General features: G+C 47.4%; 1 protein-coding gene across 2 annotated transcripts in view; it reads left to right on the forward strand.

Annotated features, from left to right (window-relative positions):
* The first annotated feature begins 363 nt into the window (after positions 1–363).
* LOC128144094 (Golgi integral membrane protein 4-like) overlaps positions 364–21789 on the forward strand; it is a 41428-nt gene continuing 20002 nt past the window's right edge. The window contains exons 1-6 of one of the 2 annotated variants that reach the window (XM_052792446.1): positions 364–847; positions 8857–8931; positions 10208–10257; positions 11931–11984; positions 16131–16281; positions 20000–20082. In XM_052792446.1, the coding sequence (XP_052648406.1) occupies positions 661–847; positions 8857–8931; positions 10208–10257; positions 11931–11984; positions 16131–16281; positions 20000–20082 (600 nt within the window). In that variant the 5' untranslated portion in view covers positions 364–660. The remainder of the gene's footprint in view (positions 848–8856; positions 8932–10207; positions 10258–11930; positions 11985–16130; positions 16282–19999; positions 20083–21789) is intronic. The other variant, XM_052792445.1, reaches the window with a different exon arrangement.

The following is a 21789-nucleotide window of genomic DNA, read 5'->3' on the forward strand; positions in this document are numbered from 1 at the left end:
GGCGGACTCGCCGCCGCAGCCCGGATGCCGCCGCCGGTTTCCTGGCCCGTTTCCCGGCTCCGGTACCGCCGCTTCCTTTGGGAGAGCGGCGGGTTGCCGGCGGGGGAAGCCGGAGGAGGGGGAAGAAGGGCTTCTCGTCCCGCCGGCTTATTTTTTCCGGTCGGTGCTCCAGAGAGGGAGGTGGGAAGAGCCAAAGGCAGCCGTACCCCTTTCCCCCCCCCCGCCCTCCACTGCAGCACATGGGAAGCAAAAGTTTTCCTCCTCCTCCTCCTCCTCCTCCTCCTCCTCGTCTCTCCCCTCCGCCGGTTCCCCTCGCCCTCCGCCCAGGCAACCCGGATCGAGCCGTGTGCCGGGCCGGTCCCCCGGCGCGGTTTGCAGCTGCGGGATGGAGCTGCCGGCCCCTCGGCTCTTCCTCTGGGACACGGGGGTCGTGCTGCGCTTCTCGGCGATGGGCGACGAGGAATAAAGCGTTGCTGGAGTGTCTTGGGCTTCTCTGAGGGCTGGAGAGGAGAGGAGGCGAGACTTTGATCGCGTCTTGCAGAGGGATCTGCGAATTTGCGGAGGAAAGGGGTTGTTGTTGGGGGGGGGGGGGGGAAGAATCCGATGCTTTAGCAACGCCCGGAGAGGCAGAGTGCTACATCGTTTTGCTTCGGCCCCATCATGGGGACTGGCATGTGTTCGAGGAGGCAGAAGGGGCTTCTGCAGACCGGCTTTTGCCTGGTGACTGTGGCATGTTTGGGCTCGGGAGTTTTCATGTACAACCACTTGCAGCAAAAGGTGCGGAACGCTGAAGCCCTGGCCCAGAAATACAAACAGCAGCAGGAAGCGCTGTCTGCCCAGCTCCAAGGTGAGTGACCTGCTCTGTCTGTGTGTGCACACACACGCTGAACTTCCCTCTCTCCCAATACTACCTGCTGGTGTTTTTGCCGCACAGCCCAGCCACAAGCGGGGTGCCTTTGCGGAGCGAGGTTCAGCTTTTGGCTTTAAAGAGCTCTAAGAAGATGTTGTGCTTATTTCCCCCCCCCCCGGCGTTGCTGTCTAGAATTAGAATAGCCTTGAATCTGAATTGCTGCTCACAGCAGCGAGGGGAACGGAGTGTGCTGGATTGGTGAGTTCAGCTGCGTCACATCTATTCTATTTCTTCTCCCGGTAGTTCCCTTTGGCCGTAAAGACTGGTCCTATGTCATTCTAAATGCGAAGCAGTAAAAAATGCAAACAGGACTTACGGAGGCTGGTTGGGCAGGCTCCGAGATGTGGAACCACTCTCCAGCCTGCAGGAGCGTCTGTCCGGAAAGTGAATAGAGAGGCAAAGGGTCCTTTAGTAAAGTTTGTCGTCATACTGTCTACTGCCCGTTGCCTTTGCAAGGCAACAAACCTATCGTCTTCTCAAGAGATTGATCTGTGACTAGAAAAGTCTTGCCAGCTTGTTTGGGGCTGATGGATGCTGCGGCGGAGAGCTCCCTAAAATGGGGGGAGGAGGAGGAAGAATTGGTTTTTCTGAGCCTGCTGACCAGCACTTGGTTCCTTTGGCAAGAGCTGCCAGAAGATGGGAAGACAAGCATAATATGTATATTCCTTCTGCCCCTTTCCCCCCTCATTTGTCATCCTTACATAAATTTAAAACTGTGGGAGAATGACATTTAGCCTGTGGCGAGATCTCGGTAAGGAAGGCTGAGAACACATTACTCCATTGCTGAACTCTTATCTTCTTTGTCTAGTCTATCATTCTAGCCGTACTGCATCTGCCAAAGCTGTGTTTCCAGCACCTGTCACTAGATTTGGAGTCTTTAGAGGGATTTGCTAAGCTCCTTGTAGAGAGGTTTGGTGGGAATCCACTCTTTGGTAGCCAGCAGTTGTGTGTGTAAGGCTGGGGGACGGGTTGGTTCTGGAGTGCCCACAGAATTAATTTTATGTGGACTAAATATTGTTTGCCTATGGTTCTAGTGACTCAAGGTCAAGAGATTAATTTAACACCTCCTCTTCTAACAAGTGGGTTTAGATTATGGTGTTTACATCGAGAGCTCTTCCTCAGGCTAAAATCAAATACGGGGTATCCGTTAAAGACCTCTGTTGACATATCCAGTGACGTTGTTTCTATAGCCTGTATTGCTAGGGAATTCTGCAGATCTGTGACTCCAACATATGTGCCTTTTAGGGTTAAATCTTTTCCGGTGTTTTTGCGTGCAGTGTTGTGATGCAAATGTAACGTTGTACATAGGCTGCTTGTGCTCAGGGCTGTGTATTTCAACCTGTAAACTGGGAAAGCAGAATGTGGTGTATGTGTTTTGTTTGTCTCTCAAGGAAACATGCTTTAAAAAACCAATCTTGTGAATAGATCTAGTGTATGTATAGGTTCACTGCTACTATGTTTTGCTTCCATTTCTTCTTACTCTATCGCAAGGCAGTGAAACAGCTACGGTTCCTAATGTATTGTACAGTCCCAGCCACAGAGATTTCCACCTGCATCCTGTGTTTCTGAGATGTAAAGATCAGCGGGGCAGAAGGGAGCCCACATTCCTTTCTGGTGTGTCAGTATCTCTTGCTTCTCTTGGAGAGAGGGGCTGGTTCTTCAGAGAATAAGATGACAGTGGTAGCCTCAGGGAACCCCAGTTTGGGGAACAGCAGGCTCAAGCAAACAACTGAGATGGGCTCATAATAGTTTTTCCACCCAAATATGTTTGAATAGCAGAGCTGTAGCCTGTTGCTGGGGTTTCTAACCCTCTGTCAGTCCTCCCATGCCTAAATACAGTTGTTGCCATGGATACCCTTTTTATTTTGAGAAGACACTTACTTGTCCAACAATTTTAACAAAGGCAAAGCTTCTTTTTGGATTTGGCTGGTGGGAGAAGCCTAGCGATTGGCAGATGGGAGCCATGTTCATGGAAGTCTTAAAGTGCAGGGGTATCTTGCACGGATGGCCGTGGCTCTCGTGCTGTCGTCTTCCAGCGCTGCTCCCTGCGGTGCTTTGGTGCTGGACACCGGAGAGTTGGGAGTCTGGGCTCTATCCCTGCCCCTCTGCCGGCTTGTTGAATGACTTCAATTGCCGTGTCTTCTGCATCTGATTTCTGTCCTTCCAGCTCTACAAAAGGAGGATGTGTTACGCTGAGGTGGAATTCAGTACTGTTTAGTGCTTCAGGTGTCTCCTTTCAGCTATCAAGTATTTCCTACCCTTCTTATATCCAAGTACAATATATGGTCAGTGCTTCTGGTAGCTTCTGTAAATAAAGCTTGAAAGTGTAGGGCTGGGCGAAGAGTCGAATGAAGGGGAAAAGCAAGTGGAGGAGAGAGCGAAGCTGTCTTGAAACCAGCACTGCCTGTTCCGTGTGCTGGGAGGGCTGGGAACTGCACATGGTACAGGGGGTACTGGCTGCCTGCAGGGAAACGGATCTCATCTACTCTTTTAAAATAAGAGCAAAGCAGCTGCTGACTTTGCTGTAGGGTAAAACACATTGTGTGAGAAGAAGAAAGGGAGGTATTGTTGTGTGTGTGACCTTGTCCAACCTCTTGCCTGGTGGTTAGTTCCCCTTGTCTCGGCCAGCTCTTGCTGCTGCCGCCGCAGAGGTAGCCGTTTGCTGTGACCCAGTAGACCCTCTTTCCGTATTGTGGCCCAGCTGGAATCCAGGAGGAAAATCTGCTTGGCTTTTCTGTCCCTCCATCTCTTCTGTTTCTGCTGCGTGGGGTTGGAGGTATATCTGAACGAGCATGGAGACACCTCACCAAATACTGGGCTCTCCCTTGCGGGCTGTGATTTGGGGGACTCTGGTGCTGTGTCACGAGGCTCAGAGGGGATTAGAGACACAGTCTGGCAAGCTGTGACCTGGCGTGCACTTCAGATGAATCTGTTCTGTCTCGGCCCCCACCCCATACGCGTGCCATGCTGAGTTATGTAGCAGGTGGCTTTAAGTGGAGTGTTGCTTTTTCACCTCCCATTTTCTGTAGGTGTGTGCCTGTGTATGTATAAGCATGCTGCTGCCTGGAGGTTCTGAGTGAAACCAGAGAAATTTTATTTTGGTGAGTTCACTAACAGCACTCTTGGAACAGATGGGAAGGAAGTACCATCCACTTGTCTGACATTCCTGATGTGGCCTGACAATGGCACATCAAACTGGTGTCTGGGATGGAGGAATTTTCTCTCGCAACAGGCTGCCTTTGCACAGCTGCTCAGCATGAGAATGCAGCACTCCTGTCCTCACCATCGGGTGTCTTTTACCCAATCTGCCTTTCCTTTGCCATCTCTCTGGATCAGAGAAGGGGTACGATGAGTCTGGCTTTTGTTCTGCTCCCCTTGCTCTGGATGATTCTTGAGCCTAAGTGACTGGTGCCATGGGTGATTAGTTGTGATGTGACTGGATGGAGACTGGCAGGAGTATCTGATGCCCCTAAAAAGGAGAGCAACAGAGAAGAAAGCTTTTTCTGGGTGATGAGAGGGGAAGGAGCATGGTACAGTCTGGAAGTTAGTGTTGATGTCTGTGTGCTGAGAGCTGCTTGGAGCTGTGAGCCACGGGCAGTATGACAACTCTTTCCACAGTATGTGCTATTGGCATAGAAATGGCCTAATGAACTATGCAACGTGTGTAGTTTTTGCAGAACCAGAGCAGCAAATTTGATGCCTCTGCTGCCTTGCTCCATGAAAGCAGGGAGCTAGCGTGCACTCGTGGCTTTCCCAGGCAGGGTAAAATGAAACCACTTGAACAGGAGGAGAGTAAAACCTGGGACTGTTGGCAAGACTGGAATCACTCTCCCTTTATGGATCTCTTAAACTCTTCCTGGCAGATGTTTATCTTGGTACTCTGGGGTATGCGAGGCAACCCCTTCACACAATCACCCTGTTTCCTGTGGTCCTTTAAAATGAGAATGAGTCTGTGGAAGGCCTGACCTGTTCTTTCCCAAAGGCGAGGCACTGGAAGGGATTTCATTGTTTCAGCAGTTCAAGTTCTGCATTTTAGCTCATTTGGCAGCAGGTGACAGTGCTTTAGTGCTGAGTTCTGGCTGAATTCCAGCCTGGATTTAGACACTGACCACCCTCCATTCTCTCTTGTAGTTGCAAATTGTTAAAGACTTCCTGGCTTCCTGTCCTCTGCAGCTATACTGTGCCATTTTGGTCTGTTAAGTTGTTGCTGTATTCCACCTCAAAGATCAGTAGAGAGACTACTTTGTGCAGCACTTGCTCCTTTGTGTAAAGCTGAACCCACCTTTTCTGGGCTCTGGAGACCTGGAGGAATGGCAGGAGAGATACAACTTTTTTGTCTAGTCACTGGAGGTTACTTCAGCTTATCTTCCTTATTAAAAAAAGCGTCAGGAGAGCTGGATTTTGTCTTAAATTTCTGAATAAGCAGTCTATGATACGGAGCTGTTCCTGAAGACTCATCTGCTTTGTGCTGCTTGCATTAGGATTTGTGGTTATGGGTGTTAGCACAAGCCTATTGCTATTGATGCTTTCCTGTGCTTTAGTTTCCCATTTACTATGTGAGATCAATAGCACCTGGTAACTTGGGGTCATCTAAGCAGACTTTTTCTACACAAAATAGTTATTTACTTGCCAGCTCCTGTGCTGAGAGCACTTGGCTTTTTGGAGTGAGGCTGTAGCTGTTCAACTTGCCTCCTGTGGTACCCGGTGCACTTTGCTGTTCTGGGTGATGGAGCAGAACTGTGCTGTCAGTGGGACCGGTCGCTGCCTCCGTTGCCCTGGGTTCTTCAGCCGCAGGGACCTGGAGAGGTGGGTGACCTGCCTGTGTGGGCTGAGTTTCTAACCCTGGTCATAGATTCTGTTTTCTTTCAGTATACTCAGGTTACTAGTAAACAAAATGAAATGCCTACAGGAGAAACTCCAACGTGGGGAATTCCTCCAAGCCCAGAACCACCGAGGCAAATGCAGACTGGAAGCTCAGAGTACCTGAAAGGGCATGGTAAAGCCTGTGAATTGCTGGACATCCCTAATAGTCCAGCAGCCATGACTTTTCATTGCTGGTGTGAGGTTCCCATCGCATCAAAGACTTGTCCTCAGGTGCTCCGCTAGATGAGACTGCAAGAAAGCGAGATGCTCATGGCAGAAGCATGAGTGCCCAGAGCTCGCAAATGTTTTGGGAAGTGGCTGATGTTCTCAAGATGACAATTTCGTTGAACAAGGCTTTTTAGCATGTAGTGAAGAAGCACCCACAGCCTCTTGTGTGCTTAGCTGGGCTGGGGAAGCCCTCAGGGTGATATCTGAGTAGTCTGGTGGGAAAAGTGTTTCTAAAAATAAAGCTGTCATGAACTAGACACTTGGACAGCTGTGGTGATGGGCTTGCTGCTTACCAATGTGCTCAGCGGGGGAAAAAGTCCTGCCAGAGGGAAAACAAATATTTCTGCTGTAATGGTTTGGAGAATATGGTAGTTTCCTCACTCCGGAGGAAAATATTAATGAAGTGGCCCAGCCCAGGGGAAGCATCTTTGCCATTGGGATGTCTGCCTTTGTTAACCAGGGAAGGTAACAAAGAGAAGGAAGGAGATAGCGTGGCTGGTGACAGTAGGAATTCCTGACCTAGGACACTGGCCCTTCCTGCTCCCTGAGGGAGTTCAGAAGTGACAGAGGGAATTAGGTGGGTCAGGGCAGAGAGCTTGGATCCGAATGTGTGCCTGGGGAATGGCTCCTCAATCTGGGGTGCGACAGAGCCGGCACATGATGAGCCCAGGCTGGCAGACCCTAAAACATAGTCCTTGTACCTGCAGTGTCTAAAACCAGTCTAGTCCAGGAAAAGCCAACTTGTCTGTCTTGTCCTGCTGAAGCCTGCATTTCAGTATAGGAAAAGCCACTGCCTGGAGGCACTGAAGTTGCCCCAGGGGGGACAACGGGATACGGAGATGTTTGGATTCAGTTTGTGTCTTGAAGCTGGAGCCTCAGCTCCAGCTACCCTCAGTATCTAGGCTGGATGCCTACCTGGCTAGCTGGGCTAGTGCCCCCAGAAAGCTTAGGAAGCAGTTGTACTACAATCGGCAAACCCCTTAGGATTCAACACTTTACCATGCCTGGCTTCATGTATCACTTCTTCTTTTTCCCATGATTCGCTCAGGCATTCAGCTGTTGCTGGAGATCACTGTAAATATTAACAGATCCACTGCTGGTAAACCAAAGTATCGCAAAAATCCCAAGCTTAGACCTAGCCAATGTCATGAGCTTGGCTTAAAAAGCATGGAGTTAAACCACGTGGAGGTTCTTTTTTGGTGCGGGAAGGGCATTTCCAGGTGGGAAGAAAAACACCAGTCATTGCGAGGGTCCTGATAAAGCCACCAGACTTGGATTTGTTGTGATCTAACAGAAGAGAAATACGCAATAGTGAACCAGGCTTTTTAAGAGGCTGGATGAAATTAGACTGTACTCTCAGGTCTGCCCTGCATAAAGTTGCAGGGGGATGTGGCTCATAAGGGTGAGGAATGCATCCCTTGAACGCCCAACTTTGATTAAAAAGCTCTTGAAGAATGGTCATGGCAGCAGTGCTTTGCTGCCTGGTGAAATTACAGTCTTCCATGCACTTAGTGTAATTAGGAGACCTGCTGTGAGGAAGACACAGCCTAAAAATGCAAGAATAGTTGCCATTTTGCAATGCAGAAGGAAGAGGTGAGGCATAGGGAGGCTGTGAGTTCTGTGGAGTTCTGAAGAACTGGGTGACTTGAATTCCCTGCCTGGGGAGAGATGGGTGGGGCAGCAAAAAAAGTGGTTTTGTTTGGGTTTTGTTTGTTTTCCTTCAGGGGCTACAGAGGTGTCAGACTTGCAAGGAATGGGTTAGCCCTGTTTTATGCATGCAAATATCATCCCGCTTTGTTCATTCTCCTGGAGAGCGCGCATCATGGCACGATTTGCCCCCAAAGATACTGGCTCTGGAGGCAAGTTTCTTTTATTGCCCTCCCGCCCCCCGAATTGCTGCCCAGTGCCATTCTGGCATGGTGGCAGTCTCTGTGCAGAAGGGATGGAGGAGCCTTATTGCAGCTGAGTGCTGTGACTCAGGGAAAGCTCTTGGTTAGCTTTCAGACATCAGAGTGGATTAAAATCGCCATCCATCAAGAAGCTTCTCTGGCACTTTCATTTGTCATGTGGCTGCTGTATGAAGCAGCCTCATCCCTGAAGCAGCCTCATCCCTCTCCCTTCTCGGCTCCTGTGCAGAGTACAGATGCTTTTTTGTGTGTAATGGGAGAGCGAGCTGCTTGGCTCACTTTTCCTTAGTGGCCTGAGGGCCAGTTAATGGTTGGGCTGTGGAAGGGGAGAAAATGTCTCTCCCACATGCTGCTGATGCTTTTACAGAACAGATGACCCGGAAGGCTCTGGCTACCTTGAGCCTGGTAGTGGGCTTGGCCCTCAAATATACAGTTTAGCCACTGGCCACTAAAGCCAGCTCTTGGGCTTTGCAGCGTAGACTCCAAAGCAAAACCTGAGTGCAAATACTCACAGGATGACAGACTGGTGTGTTATATCAGGAATATCCATTGTCTCTAGTCCAGCTGTCCCACCCTGCTCTAGACCTTATCTTTTCACAGCTGACAAAGTGCAAACAGCTTGTAGCTGGACCTGACCCTTTCATTGTTTAGGACATTGGATATCTGCATGTATTTCAGGACTGTTGATTTGCTTGGTCTGGATTTTACGTGTGAGCTGCTGTGTGCTTAAGCTCAGAAACCCAGGGTGATGCAGGCCATTGAAAACAGGAAAGGCTTTTTTGCCCAAGTCTGCTCTCTTGGGCACTTGCTGGCCCAGTCCATGGCAGAATTTAAGGTCCGCTTGTGCCCCTGGTTGCATGACCTGCGAGAAGCCTGTTTTGGGGAAAAGAATACGTGGGAAGAAATTTCAGGGTTTATCTCATGCTTTGCCTCTTTCTGCTTCTGTAGTTGTGTATGAGCACAGATCCCGGCTAGAACGATCCTTGCAGAAGGAGCGAGGGGAACACAAGAAGACGAAGGAAGGTGAGTCTCTTGCGTGGATGGCATAGCGGTGGCCAGCCAGCCCTCCAGCTGTCCTGTGGGGAGATGTGTGTGTTGTACCCCAAGTGTTTTCTGCCTTCAAGGCCACGTGTGGATGTTACTGAATGTCCCCCAGGTGAGACTCATCCCTGGTTTGTACTTAGAGAATAGTTAACTGACTTGTCCAATGCCCATGGGCAAAAGGTGCTGGGAGGTGGGTTCTGTTCTCTCATATTCCTACATATGTTCTCAGTCTGATCTGTGAGTAACAGTACCCATGAGGTGGTGCTTGAGCACTTTAAGTGATAGCTAAACCTGGCACTAGACCATGCTTTTTCCTGGAAATACATAAACTTTCTTGTAAAGGCAATCTGAAGATGCTGAGCTCTACAAGTGCTTAATAATATTAGCATCACTGCACTCCGTGTCCACTACATGGACAAAACAGACTGATCAGATCCTTTAAAGTTGATGTACAAAAGTAGATACCTGCAGGATATGTTTAGACCATGAAATACAACAGGAAGGAGAAAGCTAATGGATTAGCTCAGGTACCTTTCAGTGGAGTAGTGTGCTTGTATGTCAGACCCCTTTGCACCTGATTGTTGTTGGCAACTTAATAGCTTGGTTTTTATCTTCAAAACTGGTATGTGGAGTAATATCATTATTCCTTACCCCTACATGCACTGTGTTTCTGGAAATGCTGACAGACAGCATCCAGGTTTGGCTGTAGCTATGTGGCTACATAGCTAAGGGAGAAAATGCATTTCTGCCTCTTTCATTTATTTGGTGGGGTCTGAGTGAGAAAATGAAGCATCCTAATAAACATTATCTCGTCATGGGACCTTCCCGTTTTAAGAAGGTGGCGCACATGAGATCAGCAGATAAGTTCCTTTTGGTCTCATGGAAGCTTTGATTTCTCTTTTCCAGAGTCATCTCTCATTTCAGAACACCCCAAATCCTTACATGGCTTCAGTGACATCAAAATGTAGCTGTTTGTGTGCTGAAGTAGGAAGTCACCAATGCACTTGCCTATAGAATGGGAAAGGAAGGACATTTGGGCCAGATTAGATGGGTGGACAGCTCTCATGGAAAATACCACCATCCTTCTGAGAGCATTGAGTAGACCCTCCTAGCAGCATCTGCATTCCAGCTTGTGGAGTTGCAGCCTTTTTCTCAGCAAGGGGCTGATTCCCTTCTTCCCTCCCCCACCAAAATATAAAGCAGATCCTTGTTAAATTCCAGCTCATTAAATTGTCTTCTCTTCTTCCATTTCTAGATTTTTTAGTGTATAAGTTAGAAGCTCAGGAAGCTCTCAATAAGGAGAAGGTAGGTATGGTTTATTCCTCAGAGTGTGTGTGTAATAATGGTAAAGATTTTTCCAGTACCAGCACAGTCATGAGGCCAGTGCTGCTGTCTGGAAGGCATGAAAGACTATGAGTGTGTATGGTGCAAGATGAACTTTGGCTGACTCCACCTTGCAAGGCTGTCGGCGTGTAAGGATTTATTTCATTTTAGGGAAAGACTGTTGTGCTAGAGCCGTTCTGCCTATTCTCCCATGTGTGATCACAGAGTAGGTGACTCGATTGTCAGCTCCCGGTGTAGCAGGGAGTCCTGTGCTGCAGTCTGAAAAGGGAGTTGCTGTTTCACAGTACAGAAGAGTCCTGGGGAAATTGAATGCAAGGCACACCACAGGGAACATGGAGAAGAAAGGCCATGGTGTTGTTGGGGAAAGCATATCCATTGTTTTCTGTCCCCAGGGACCGTCAAATGATTTCCACTAGCCTGTGGACTTCTCAATCGGCAGGGAAAAGAAGGACTTTTCAGTGAGCGTTAGGAAGAAATGCATCCCTGGGTTACAGTCTGTCCCGTTCACTTGAAGTTATAAGGCTGGTTTTATTCCTTTCTCAGAGCATCTGTTGATGAGATGCTGGAGGAGAGGAATTGCTTTTAGCCTGCTTATCTGTGGGTGAATGTCATCCTGTTACAAAAAGAAACTCATGGATGAATATCTGAATACTCCATGGCTGGGCAGCTCCCTTGCAGGTTGTGCTCATTTACGGGTAATATTTCATACCATATTGAGTATTTATGGTGTAAGTTAAATTGTGGGTTGTAGTGGAAATCTCTGCATGGCGGTTAGTTTGCACTTTCGTGGTGCTGCTTAGCGTCTCAGCCACGTTGCTTTAAGCTACCCAAACAGAGATCCCAGCAGATGTTAGTAAAACTGCATGTAATGGGAGACGCTGCAGCATGTTCCCTCTCAGGTGCCACTACTGCTGTGGGGACTTAGCCTTTGAGCACGGGTGGCTGGTGGCTTTCACACCTGCTGCGTTGAGATGCTGGTGCTACAGTGAAGAATGGTACCCTGTGGACAACGGGGAAGACCGTGACCCTTAGCAAGGCGTAAGCAGATCTGTTAAACTGGTACAGAGCCTTCTGCGGACACATGTAAATCACTCTTTGCTGCTGGTTTGTGTCTGTTGAGCTTAGTTTGATAGCTGTACCTAGTTACAGGAGTTTGCTTTAGGCTTACTCAATTGCTTAGTGATTAATTTTTTTGTTAAATGGTGCAGTTTGTGCATGTAGGCGAAAGCCTTAGTTCTGGTGCTGTCTGCCTCCCCCTCAGCTGCTGCAAAGACTGCTCAGCCTGCTTTAGCGGGGGGTTTACTGTGCAAAGCCCTTTCAGCACTGGGCCTGTCCTAGAAAAACAACTGAAGACTGGGGAAAACTACTCTGAATGTGAATCAAGAGAGTGCAATTAATTAGCTGGTGGCTAGGTTGTTTTGAAGGGGTTCTTTTCCAACCAGGTTCAGGCTGCATGTTCTGCTGGTCACCACCTTGGTAGGCTTGTTCCCAGTCACCGTGCGTGTGCCTGTGTGTGTGAAGGGGCAGCGGTAACTTGTTGTTGGTGCAGTGGCTGGGCAGGTGCTCGTGTGTGTTTCTCCATGCCTTACGTTTTTCTGGGATCTAATGGCACTGTTGAATCTTTTTCTTTCCAGCAAGATTCTATGAACAGATACGGGGCCCTCAGTTCCCAGCACAAGATACTGAAGGTAAGGGAGGAGTCTGGTTTCACGTACTCACCATCTGCTGCGTGTTAAAGAATGCTCCCTGGATGGAGAGTTGGTGCTTTCGCTTGCCGGAGATGCCTAGGAGAGACCAAGGGTTTCACGCAGCTACTGCCAGCACAGAGGGAGGAGACCACACAGTGGTGTTGATCTACATTCCTTCCTGACTATTCAGGTTCATGGGAGTTTCCTATTTATTCTGTTGGGCTTTGCATCAGATTACAGCCTTCACCTATACCTCATTTCAATGGTAGTCTTTGTGCAGTTTATCGCACAGGAGTTCTGTTGTTCACCGTGTTCTTTTCTGGGTCTTTTAGTGTGAAAATGGGTCTATTCATTGTAGCTTGCCCTTTGGGCTAATACAGTGTATTCCAGTCCATGTAAGAGGCTCAGAGGGGGGCGGCTTACAGCATTCTGTAGCTTATCGCATGCTCTACCTGAAGCATATCTTGATGTTAAAGTTTGCTTTTGTTAGAGCAATGCAACTGTGGCTCGTGATGGTGGTTTTAAAATGTTTTTAGTTAGAGCATTGGCACTGAAATGGTAATTTAATTCTGGGATGTAGAAAGAGGGCTAGGTTCCAGCAACCCGTAGCACTGCTGGGTTATATTTCCTGAGCAGAGTTGGACCTCCAGCTGCCTGGCTTTTGGATTCAGACTTCTGGAAAAGGGAAGTACAGTTCTGTCTCTTGGGTATTATCTAGCACTGTGGATTCTGGGAACGCTTCTCAATAGTAACGTTCCTCTTCATAGCAACTGCAGTCTGAGCAGAATGCTCTGGTTTGCTTGTCTCAAGGGGACAGTGAGAGCATTTCATCCTGGCTCCCTTTCTCTTGCTTCCTTTTATTGGGGGGGGGGGGGAAATCATCTGTTTTTTTCACTACATTTACAGCTGCTGAAAGACAGGCCAGCCCTTGGGACTGCAGAGTGGTAGATTTCAGCCCCCCCCCCCCCCCCCCCCCCCGAAAAAGCAATATGCAGCTCAATTCTAGCTAGTTATGAGACTGTGAGTAACACTTCTGTTACTGGAGCACAGATGATAAATGCTTCCCACTGGTAGCATCTTCCTCAGGAGAAAGATTGCTGCCAGCAATATCGTTACCTAGGAAGTAGACGTGTAATGCTGAACAGAAGCAACTAACTCTGCTAAGCTGGAGGTCCCAAATATGACCAAAGACTTCCATGAAGCCCCATCAGCATACCTGGCTTTGGAGTTTCTGGCCACTGCTGTCGTTCTGGTATGTATTGAAGTCATCTATGTCTGATAAACATCTGCAGCTGGCACACCAGGCTCCAAGGGGCAAGGGGCTTGACTTTGTCCAAAAATACCAGCTGCAGTAGTTGCCTGTGTCTGGATTCCTGCTGGGGCCAGGCTTCGTCTTACAATTCCTTTCATCCTCTTGAGTGGAGATTAAAATTTTTTGTTAACATCATTCTGCAGAATGCATCCTAGCATTCATGAATAGGCAGGCAAGGAGGCGGGTGGCTTTGAACAAAAGATTTTTGACATGGACTTCCTGAAACTGCTGGAACCTGGAAACTTGCAATGAGGTGTGCCCTTCCTTTGCTTGTGGGCTAAGCATCCAGTTACTGATTCCATTTTGTACAATGCTATCTACAAAGCTGCTTTCTAAATCATGGCAGAAGTCTGTGGTTTTGAGGTACTCTTATTTTCGTCTTTCTCTTTGCCTGCCCCCCCCAACTGCCCATTTCCCCAGAGACCTCAGTGAGATAGAGCTACCGCATAGCTGATGCATCTTGGGCACTATGTGTTTGAATAGCAAAGGGAAGGTGGGATGAGAGGACTTGCTGGCCTGAATCATACAGCTGAGTTGAAGGACTCCTGATTTTTGAAAGATTAGCTGACTTCCTGAATGATATGATTTCCCCCATATTGCAGCGTTGGGCACGATGGGTAGTGGCACAGAGTGAAATGTTGTGACAGCGTGGTCTCTCTGTATTCCCTCACCCCCAGCTGCATTTGTACATGATTTGCACAACACTCGCGTGCTGTGTCGTGCAGTTTCTGCTTGACTGAGTAAAACGATGTATCTATGAGGTAGAGAAGGGAATGACATTACAGTCAGACGGGCAGCTCTGGACATGAGAGGTTCCTGGTTTCCTTGGGGCCGTCAGCATGGCTAGCTTTGGTAGAACTGACTGGGTCAAAAACACTCTGCTTACAGTTAAGTTGCTTTTTCTGAAAAATAATCATATGTAGCATGTTCCAGACCTCCTGTCCTGCAACTACAATAAAACAGCATCTTTAGATTCCTCTGGAGGTTTGCATATGTTGGTCACAGCCATCCTTAGAAAACAGCTGAGTGAGGATGCTCTGTGTGCTTCATGAGCTGGACTGGGCCTCAGGTGCTTTGTGTGACCTTGGTCAAGGCACTTATCTCTCTCTCTTCAGCTTCCTGCTGCTATCAAAGGATGAATATTCTCTCCCTGCCTGTGAGCAGTCTGGGGACACACATTACGTACATCACCTGCCAGACAGAATATGGGCTAGAAATTAATTGACCTGAGCTGATGAGGACTTACAATTCCTTGAATTGCTTAGAGTTTCTTGTTAAAATAAATTCTCACTTGCTAATGTTGGTGGCTTCCGAGGTGTTTAGTATCAAAATTATTTTAGGGATGTGGTTCCTCTGCAGTGCTTTTTGCCGGTGGCTCTTATGAGAACTGTAAGTACCTAATGTCTTTGAAAGCCAAAGCAGGAATCTTTTATTCTCTTTATTTTCCCTCCTAATCTTGTGATCTGATTAACCTGACATCCTCATCTGTCCTCTTTGTTCTGTCTCTGGGACCCCTCTGTACCAATAGCTTTTTCCTCTGCATTGCCTGTACTTTTGCACAGTTATTTCTTTCCTTTTAATGGAGGATAATTGCTTCAGGGGAGAATGCCTGGGCCACAGATGCTTTGTTTTACTGGGGATAAATGCAGTCATCGATAGCCTTTAGAGGTTTGGGTTTTTTAAAAAAGATGTGTTTACAGGAAGGCTGATTGAAATTGCTGCCTGAGTCCTGAGGAGCTATTGTATGGAAGGGCCAGGGTTCACCTGTGAGCCAATCAATCTGCATGCATAATTGGTGTTGACAAACTGAATGTGGAAGGACTCTCTAGGTTACCATGGGAACAAAAAAGGAGGTGAATTCTGGTTCAATGGGTCTGAGCAAAAGGATGTCTCAGCGTGCTTTGTTCTTGGCCTCTGCAAGAGGGGAGGGGAGAAGAGAACAGCTCTTCAACCCACTTCTATCTGATGAATTCTTGGCCTGCTTGAAATAGCCTGTGGTCTCGTGAGAGACTCTTGCTATCCTGGCATTTTATGCCTGTGAGTCCCATGTTCCTATGAGGAATGTGGGTTCTCTCTAGTCTCACTATGTGAGAAGATGTGGTGTCCTTGCAAAAGGTCTCCCTCCTGTTCTAGCAGCTTGGAGTGGCGGGTGGGAAAACAGCCAGGCTATGGGGGAGCAAACGAAGCAGAGAGAACTACCCGAGTGTTTAGGTGTCTGTGTCCCCTATGTGACTAGCAATACCTGCGCGCAAAGACAATGGGAATTAGACCTTAGCCCTACTTAAAGGTGAACTACTCCTGTAATGCAATGTGCAGCCTGATGCTACGTGCGCCATGGAAACTATCCTTGCAGGTAATGTCCTTCAGCGTGTCTGGGGCTCCAGAAGGGACGTTGGATTTGTGCAGTGTTCCACAGGCGTTTGGTTTGATATCAGCAAATATTATAGCCTGCATTGCTCTTGGAGCAGGGTGTGCAGGGAAGTTGGGAAGGAGTGGTAGTAGTTCTTGGCTGTGTCCCAGAGTCTCCATCTCTTTTTCAGGCAGGAGTGGACTTGCCACTGCGTTCTACTTCCAGTTTAGTGGCTTCCAAGGAGACCTCCCAAACTGCTTCACAAAGCAGAGTTTCACTGGCATGTCACATTCCCCCTGAGCCACTGAACAGAAAGAGTATTTTATCATATCTGGGATTTCTAGCTACCTTATTGGAGGAATGAACATCTTTTCTGCCTCCCCAAGCAACTTATTAAACAGAGGCACTCGAATAGCACTTGGCAATAGCTAAATTACTGTTCTTCTCCTCGTACTGACTCTTTGTCACTTCTTTTCATATTCAGAACCAACATGAAGATGTCAAGAAGCAGCTGCTTGACCTGCAGCTGCAGCACAACAGCTTGAAACTGGAACATCGTAAGACACTGGAGACCCATAGCCAGAAATATGCCCAGCTGCAGCAGGAGAAGGACAGTGAAGTCACAAACTTGCAGGGTGAGTGTGATGGAGAGCTGAGAAAACACCGGGCAGAGAAAGGACTGAAGAACTGAATTCAGGAGAGGACAGTGTTTCTTCTACAGGCCCCCAAAAGGTCTGCAAATACTGTAGGAACGCTTCTGTGTGACTGTGTGTAGTGCCTTAGCCCTTCTATACCTCAGTTGGAGCATTGTCCTACCTCAGGGTGGTGGTGTGGGAACAAGGGCAGTGTTAAAACTGGCCAGGTGTCCTGAGATTTCATTGAGGGGAGGTGAGAGACACAGAGCAGGCTACCAAGCAGCTTCCCCATGCAAGGGAAGCTATTGGGGCTCGCAGGTGGTGGTTTTGTGTAGGAAAACACACCACAAAAGCCTCTGGCTGCTTGGGCTCTGCAAATGCATTGATCAGGCTGCAGTTGCATGGTCAGTGTAGGGTCACAGAGGAGGGGAGCTTCCTTTTTTTTTTTAATAGCCCCACGGGAGACTGTGTCACTTTGGGTTTAACCATACTTTGAGTTCTCTGGGGTTCAGAGACCGCTGCACTGTTATACTGCATGGGGCATCCCTGGCTTCTGTCAACACCAGCACTTTCGTGGCATTATTGTAAAAGCCTAATTGACTTTTGATGGCTGCTTGCTCTTACTGCAGCTGCTACTTAGCTTATTTGTGTAGAGGCAGGTAAGATAACAAATTATCGTGCCAGATGCTGATCGTATTCAGGCTGTGAAACAGTCCATGTACCAAGGAGGTCACACTCAAAATGAGTAAGATAATCCAAAAGTAAAAGGCATGAGGCTAAGGTAGAGGCACATGCCTGTGGTTCCACAGTAGGCTGGGGCAGAAACAACAGGTTCATCCATCAGGTAATACTGCCTTACTCTATCCTTTCTCTGGTGTGTGAGTGTAACTAAGTTAGTGGAGATGCTTTTTGTGGCAGATAAAACATTGTGACATTTAGGTATCTCATCTATTTCAATATATATTTTCCACTTCTCTGTACACTTTTGACAATGGAAGCCAGTTTCTATACTACTAGAATCCTGTAAATGCTAACATTTAAGCTTGGGAGCAAATTAAACATACTTTTTGTAATTAATGGTGTAGGTTTATAAAATAAATTTAATAATGCAAGTATTGCAGAGAATGCTGATCCCCTTAATTCCCAAAGAGTAGTTTCTATTTAGTCTGCTGTTTAATTAGATTGTGGGGCTTTTAAGGTTCACATCTGTTCTTACTTAGATTAGGTCTGGGAGAGTGAAATCTACTGATGTTTTGTTTGGTTTTTTTTCTCTGATCAACAAAGCCCTGGTATCTGATGAGCACTCCTGGGTTAGAAGGGGGGAATTGAGCACAAGCAAGTGAAACCTAAATATTTATTTGTCTCTCTTCTTGAAATATGCCACCCTCAATGAAGTAAGAAGACAAATTCTGCCAGAGGAAGGAGAATAACGATCAGAAAAACAATTCAAAGAGGGAAGCTAGTCAGGAAGGTCAGCTTAAGGCTGAGATATTAATATTCTCTGTCCATCTTCCCAGGCTACTCTTCACTTGGTACCATCTCTCTCCTGAGCTTTAAGCTCAAAGCTGGCTAGTAAATCTTCCCTTAAGTATTGGTAACCATGCCATACAAAAGAGCAAGACAGTCTCATGAGAGGTGGCAAAGACAGGGAGCATTGCTAATGTCTTATTTTCTTTCCTTATGTTCCACCAGTACTTTCTATATATAATGTGCCCTCAGGAGGCGTGTGTTGGAAGATGAGCCTCTGTCAGTGAGTATAATAGAGAACAGAAGATGTATCTGAGCAGTGGACATGCTGAGGGCCGTTAAAATGGAAAGGAGGGAGTTTTGCTAGATTCAATTACAAAAATGAAACTCTCACCCCAGGGATGCTGGGGGAAAGCAGAAGCCCGCTGGGAAGTATAAGGGATTGCTTTCACAGGTGGAGCTGGGTTTGGTAGCTCCTCTTTGGTGGTCCTGGTTGCTTTACAGCTTTGGGGCAGCTCTCAGGTTGGCGGCATAGCTATCTAAATGCAGACCGTGCTGGGATTGGGGACAATGCAGCTGTTCCCTGTGACCCAATGGTTGGGGTATCCGAGCTCTGTTCCTGAAAATCCCTTCTTCTGGAAGGGGTTTTTGAATGCTGGTTAATGTGTCATGAGTGTATGCTTGGATAGCTGAAGCTTCCTGGTCTTGTTAATTGGGGCCTGTTTAATCCTGTTTGCCTCCTCCCTCTACTCCAGGCCCTCTCCTGCTGCAGTATGAACTATTTTCTCCTCTGCTTTATAGGAACTGCAGTCTATTTATGCTGTATTTCACACCCCCAGCACAGCCTGTCCTCTGCTGTGCTCCCCCACGCTAATTCTGTACTCTCCATTTTTTTCTCATCACACATTGGCAGTCTGCTCTGAAGGCAGAGCGATAGTTTTGATCTTTGAGCTTCTGTTGGAGATAAGGACCCTGTAGTTACAGCTGAGATTTTCTTCCCGTTGACACCAGTGGTAAAACTCCTGATGAGGTCATTGGGACCAGGATTTCATGTCTGCCATGCTGGTGGTAGAGGAAGGACATACAATGGCGTGAAGGTTTTGATTTCCAGTTTCTGAATATGCTTTGAAGACCTAGATGTTACTGAGGTATTGGCTCAGTGAAACTGCAGGATTCTTTTGGACACGTCTCTTCCACGCTTGAGATGCCTTTGGTTCTCTTGAAGGCCTGGGGGAATGTCTGTATTGTAGTCAGAGGTCTTAGCAGTAGCGATCTTGTGCTAGCTGTCACCTAGCCTGGCCTAACTGCCTAAATGTCCTGTCCCAGGGATGAATGTTATAAAAAAAGATGTACCGCTGTAATCAGAAATATCTATAATGTTGAGCTGAAATCTTGCATGCAATTCAGCCTACAGCAAAGTGACCATCCTGTTAGGGGAAAATTCCCATCCTTGTCCTGGCAGGTGCAACTATGTTTGTAGAGAAATCCCAGCGCATGCAATTCTAGTGATGTTTTAAAGGAGCTTCAAGATCCAAAAAAAGGCTGACTTTTTTTGACAGTCGTTTGTTTTATTGGAGGATACACAATTATATTCAAGGCAGTGAAACATAAGTGCATTGTGTGTCTTGTCACTGAAGTACCTAGGAATGTGCGAAGAGCTTGAAAGGAGCCCAACCTGGGGGCTGCAAGGCACAAGCTTGCTACTTAACAGCATAGGAATAAATGTGCCTGAGGACCAAGTTGTCCTGTGATTGCTTTCTGTAAGTGGGTTGTGGGTTTTTTTGTTTCTGCCATCCTTTCAAGAGGCAGCTTCTCTATGCAGTAGGAGGGAACCTCCTTACTGGATCTGCTGTGGGTTCAGGAGACCTGACAGACCTCTCCTGTAGTTGTTTCTCAACCTTCCAGTTACCACAGGTAGGGGCAGTGACCACTGCTTGCTGCTTTCCCTGCTATTCAGCTGCAAGGGGTAAGGGAAATGAAGAAACAAATACCTTGCTCTGATAGCAAGCACAGCAAGAGCCTGACCCTGATAGCAATAGTTAGCAGAGACACTCTGGAGAGAAGAAAGTTCCTTGGATGGGCAGGACTCCTGAGTGCTGAAAGGAATGATGATTCAGGTTTGTCAGTGTGTTTGGCTAGTCCCTAGCTAGTGCTCCACTGTAATTCCTGGGCTCGGAGAGATCAATGAGGTCAAGAGGAATTTATGGTAAGGAAAATAGCCCTCTTGAGCAAATATCTTCTTCTCTTGCAGATACAGTCTTTAAACTCAGAGAAGAGAGCAAGCTTCTTCGGAAGGCCCATCAGGAAGTTCACTCTCAGCTCCTTAATGCCCAGGTAATCAACAAGGGGGTGTTTGTGGCAGCACAGGACAATCTTTCACTGGGGTCTGGGTGCACCATCAAATATTCTCTAAATAACTACATTTATTATTTATTATTTATTATCAGCTGCATTCCAGTGTGGTCAGTTGCCTAAAACAGTGCTGGTAGGCGCTGGTAGTATAGATGCATTCCGTACAGGTAAAATTCTCCAGCCTGGAATCTGTCCCAGTAGCTGAAAATACAGGTATGCTACACGGGACACCGGGTCAAGTGAGCATGAACCAGCATATTCCCAACCATGGAATGCCTCCTGTCACTTACCTATGTCTCAAATACTTCCACCCTAAATGATGATGAATTGTCTCTGTTTATGCCTATAAAATTAATTGCAGAAATAGCAAGGTAGAGGTGCCTTGCCTAGCTTGCTGAGACTACAAATAGACACTCAACAACCCTGGCATAAAGGTCCCTTTCTGCATCTCCCTGTGAAGCCTTAGTAGAGGGGGAGACCTATCAAATTTTGGAAGGAGCTATGTAAAAAAGAAGTTAGTGTTCAGTAATAAGTGTTGGAGCAATGCTTTCAGAGGCTGGGGCAGACGTGCAAGTGGTGTTGGCTTAAGACTAGAGAGGCAGAAAAGCACTTTTATGCAGGGAAGAAGAAAGTTTTGTTGATAGGGTGTTGTGCTCATGCTATGGAGATGGTGTGAGCCTCTTCAGCGTGCTGGAAGTCCTGACCTCACAGAATTCTGCTCACCCAGCTGAAGCTGGGAGAAGGGAGGAAGCAGTGTATGCTGGGAGAAGTGGGAGGACTTAATGTCTCTACAGTGTGTGTCTGAGACTCTTGTACTGAGCCAAGACACAAGCAGCTTTGTAAGTACACTTTAAAAGTCAGGTCATAGTCTAAATTAGCCTTTTCTGTTGTTAATTAACAGTCTTCTGTCAAGCATTCCCTTGAATTATAGGATAAGCCCAGAAGCAAGGAGCTAGCCATGGCTAGGTGCTGTTGACAACTGATTCTTACCCTGAACTGGATGCTGAGCTTGAACTAGAGATGGGGGGATGGGGGGAGGGGTTGTGGGTTTTGACTTCTACAGGATTGCTCTTAAGTTCTGACCTGATCTGCCCTGCAAAATAGCAGGCACCAAGTAGCTCTAGGGCATTGCAAACTTCACAGATAACTGGTTGCTCCAGGCAGGAAGCCCAGGTTACTGACACTGCAGGCAGCTGTCATTTCACAGCTCTTTGGCTCATGTCAGATGTGGTTTGAGGGGTCTCAGGTGGACAGTCAGTGTATTTGACTTGCCTGCCTTCATAATCATGACTTACCACTGAATGGCTTTTTTACTCTGCTCCTCCACGTGGCTAAGGCAGACTGGTAGGATTCTCTGCAGTGATACTGCCCGCAGTGATACTGCCCGCAGTGTACTTGCTGGAAACTAAACAAAGACTTCTAGTCTCCGTAGGGGTCAGTCCTGCAAGCCCATACCAAGAAATTGAAACAGCATGTGATTACAAGCTTCTCGAGTGCCCCTGGCAAGCCTACATTCACACCTCCTGCTATCAAAATGGATCTCAGCCTTCATTTTTAGGCCTCCTGACCAAACTTTTAAAGTAGCTGCCAATGTCACTGCTCTGTAGCTTGTTCTCAAGCAACATAAGAGATCCAGTCAGCTCCCATCTCATACAGGCCTCTGCCATTGACAGCTTGGGTCAATATCAG

Source organism: Harpia harpyja, chromosome 7 (assembly GCF_026419915.1).
Source record: "Harpia harpyja isolate bHarHar1 chromosome 7, bHarHar1 primary haplotype, whole genome shotgun sequence".
NCBI lineage: Eukaryota > Metazoa > Chordata > Aves > Accipitriformes > Accipitridae > Harpia > Harpia harpyja.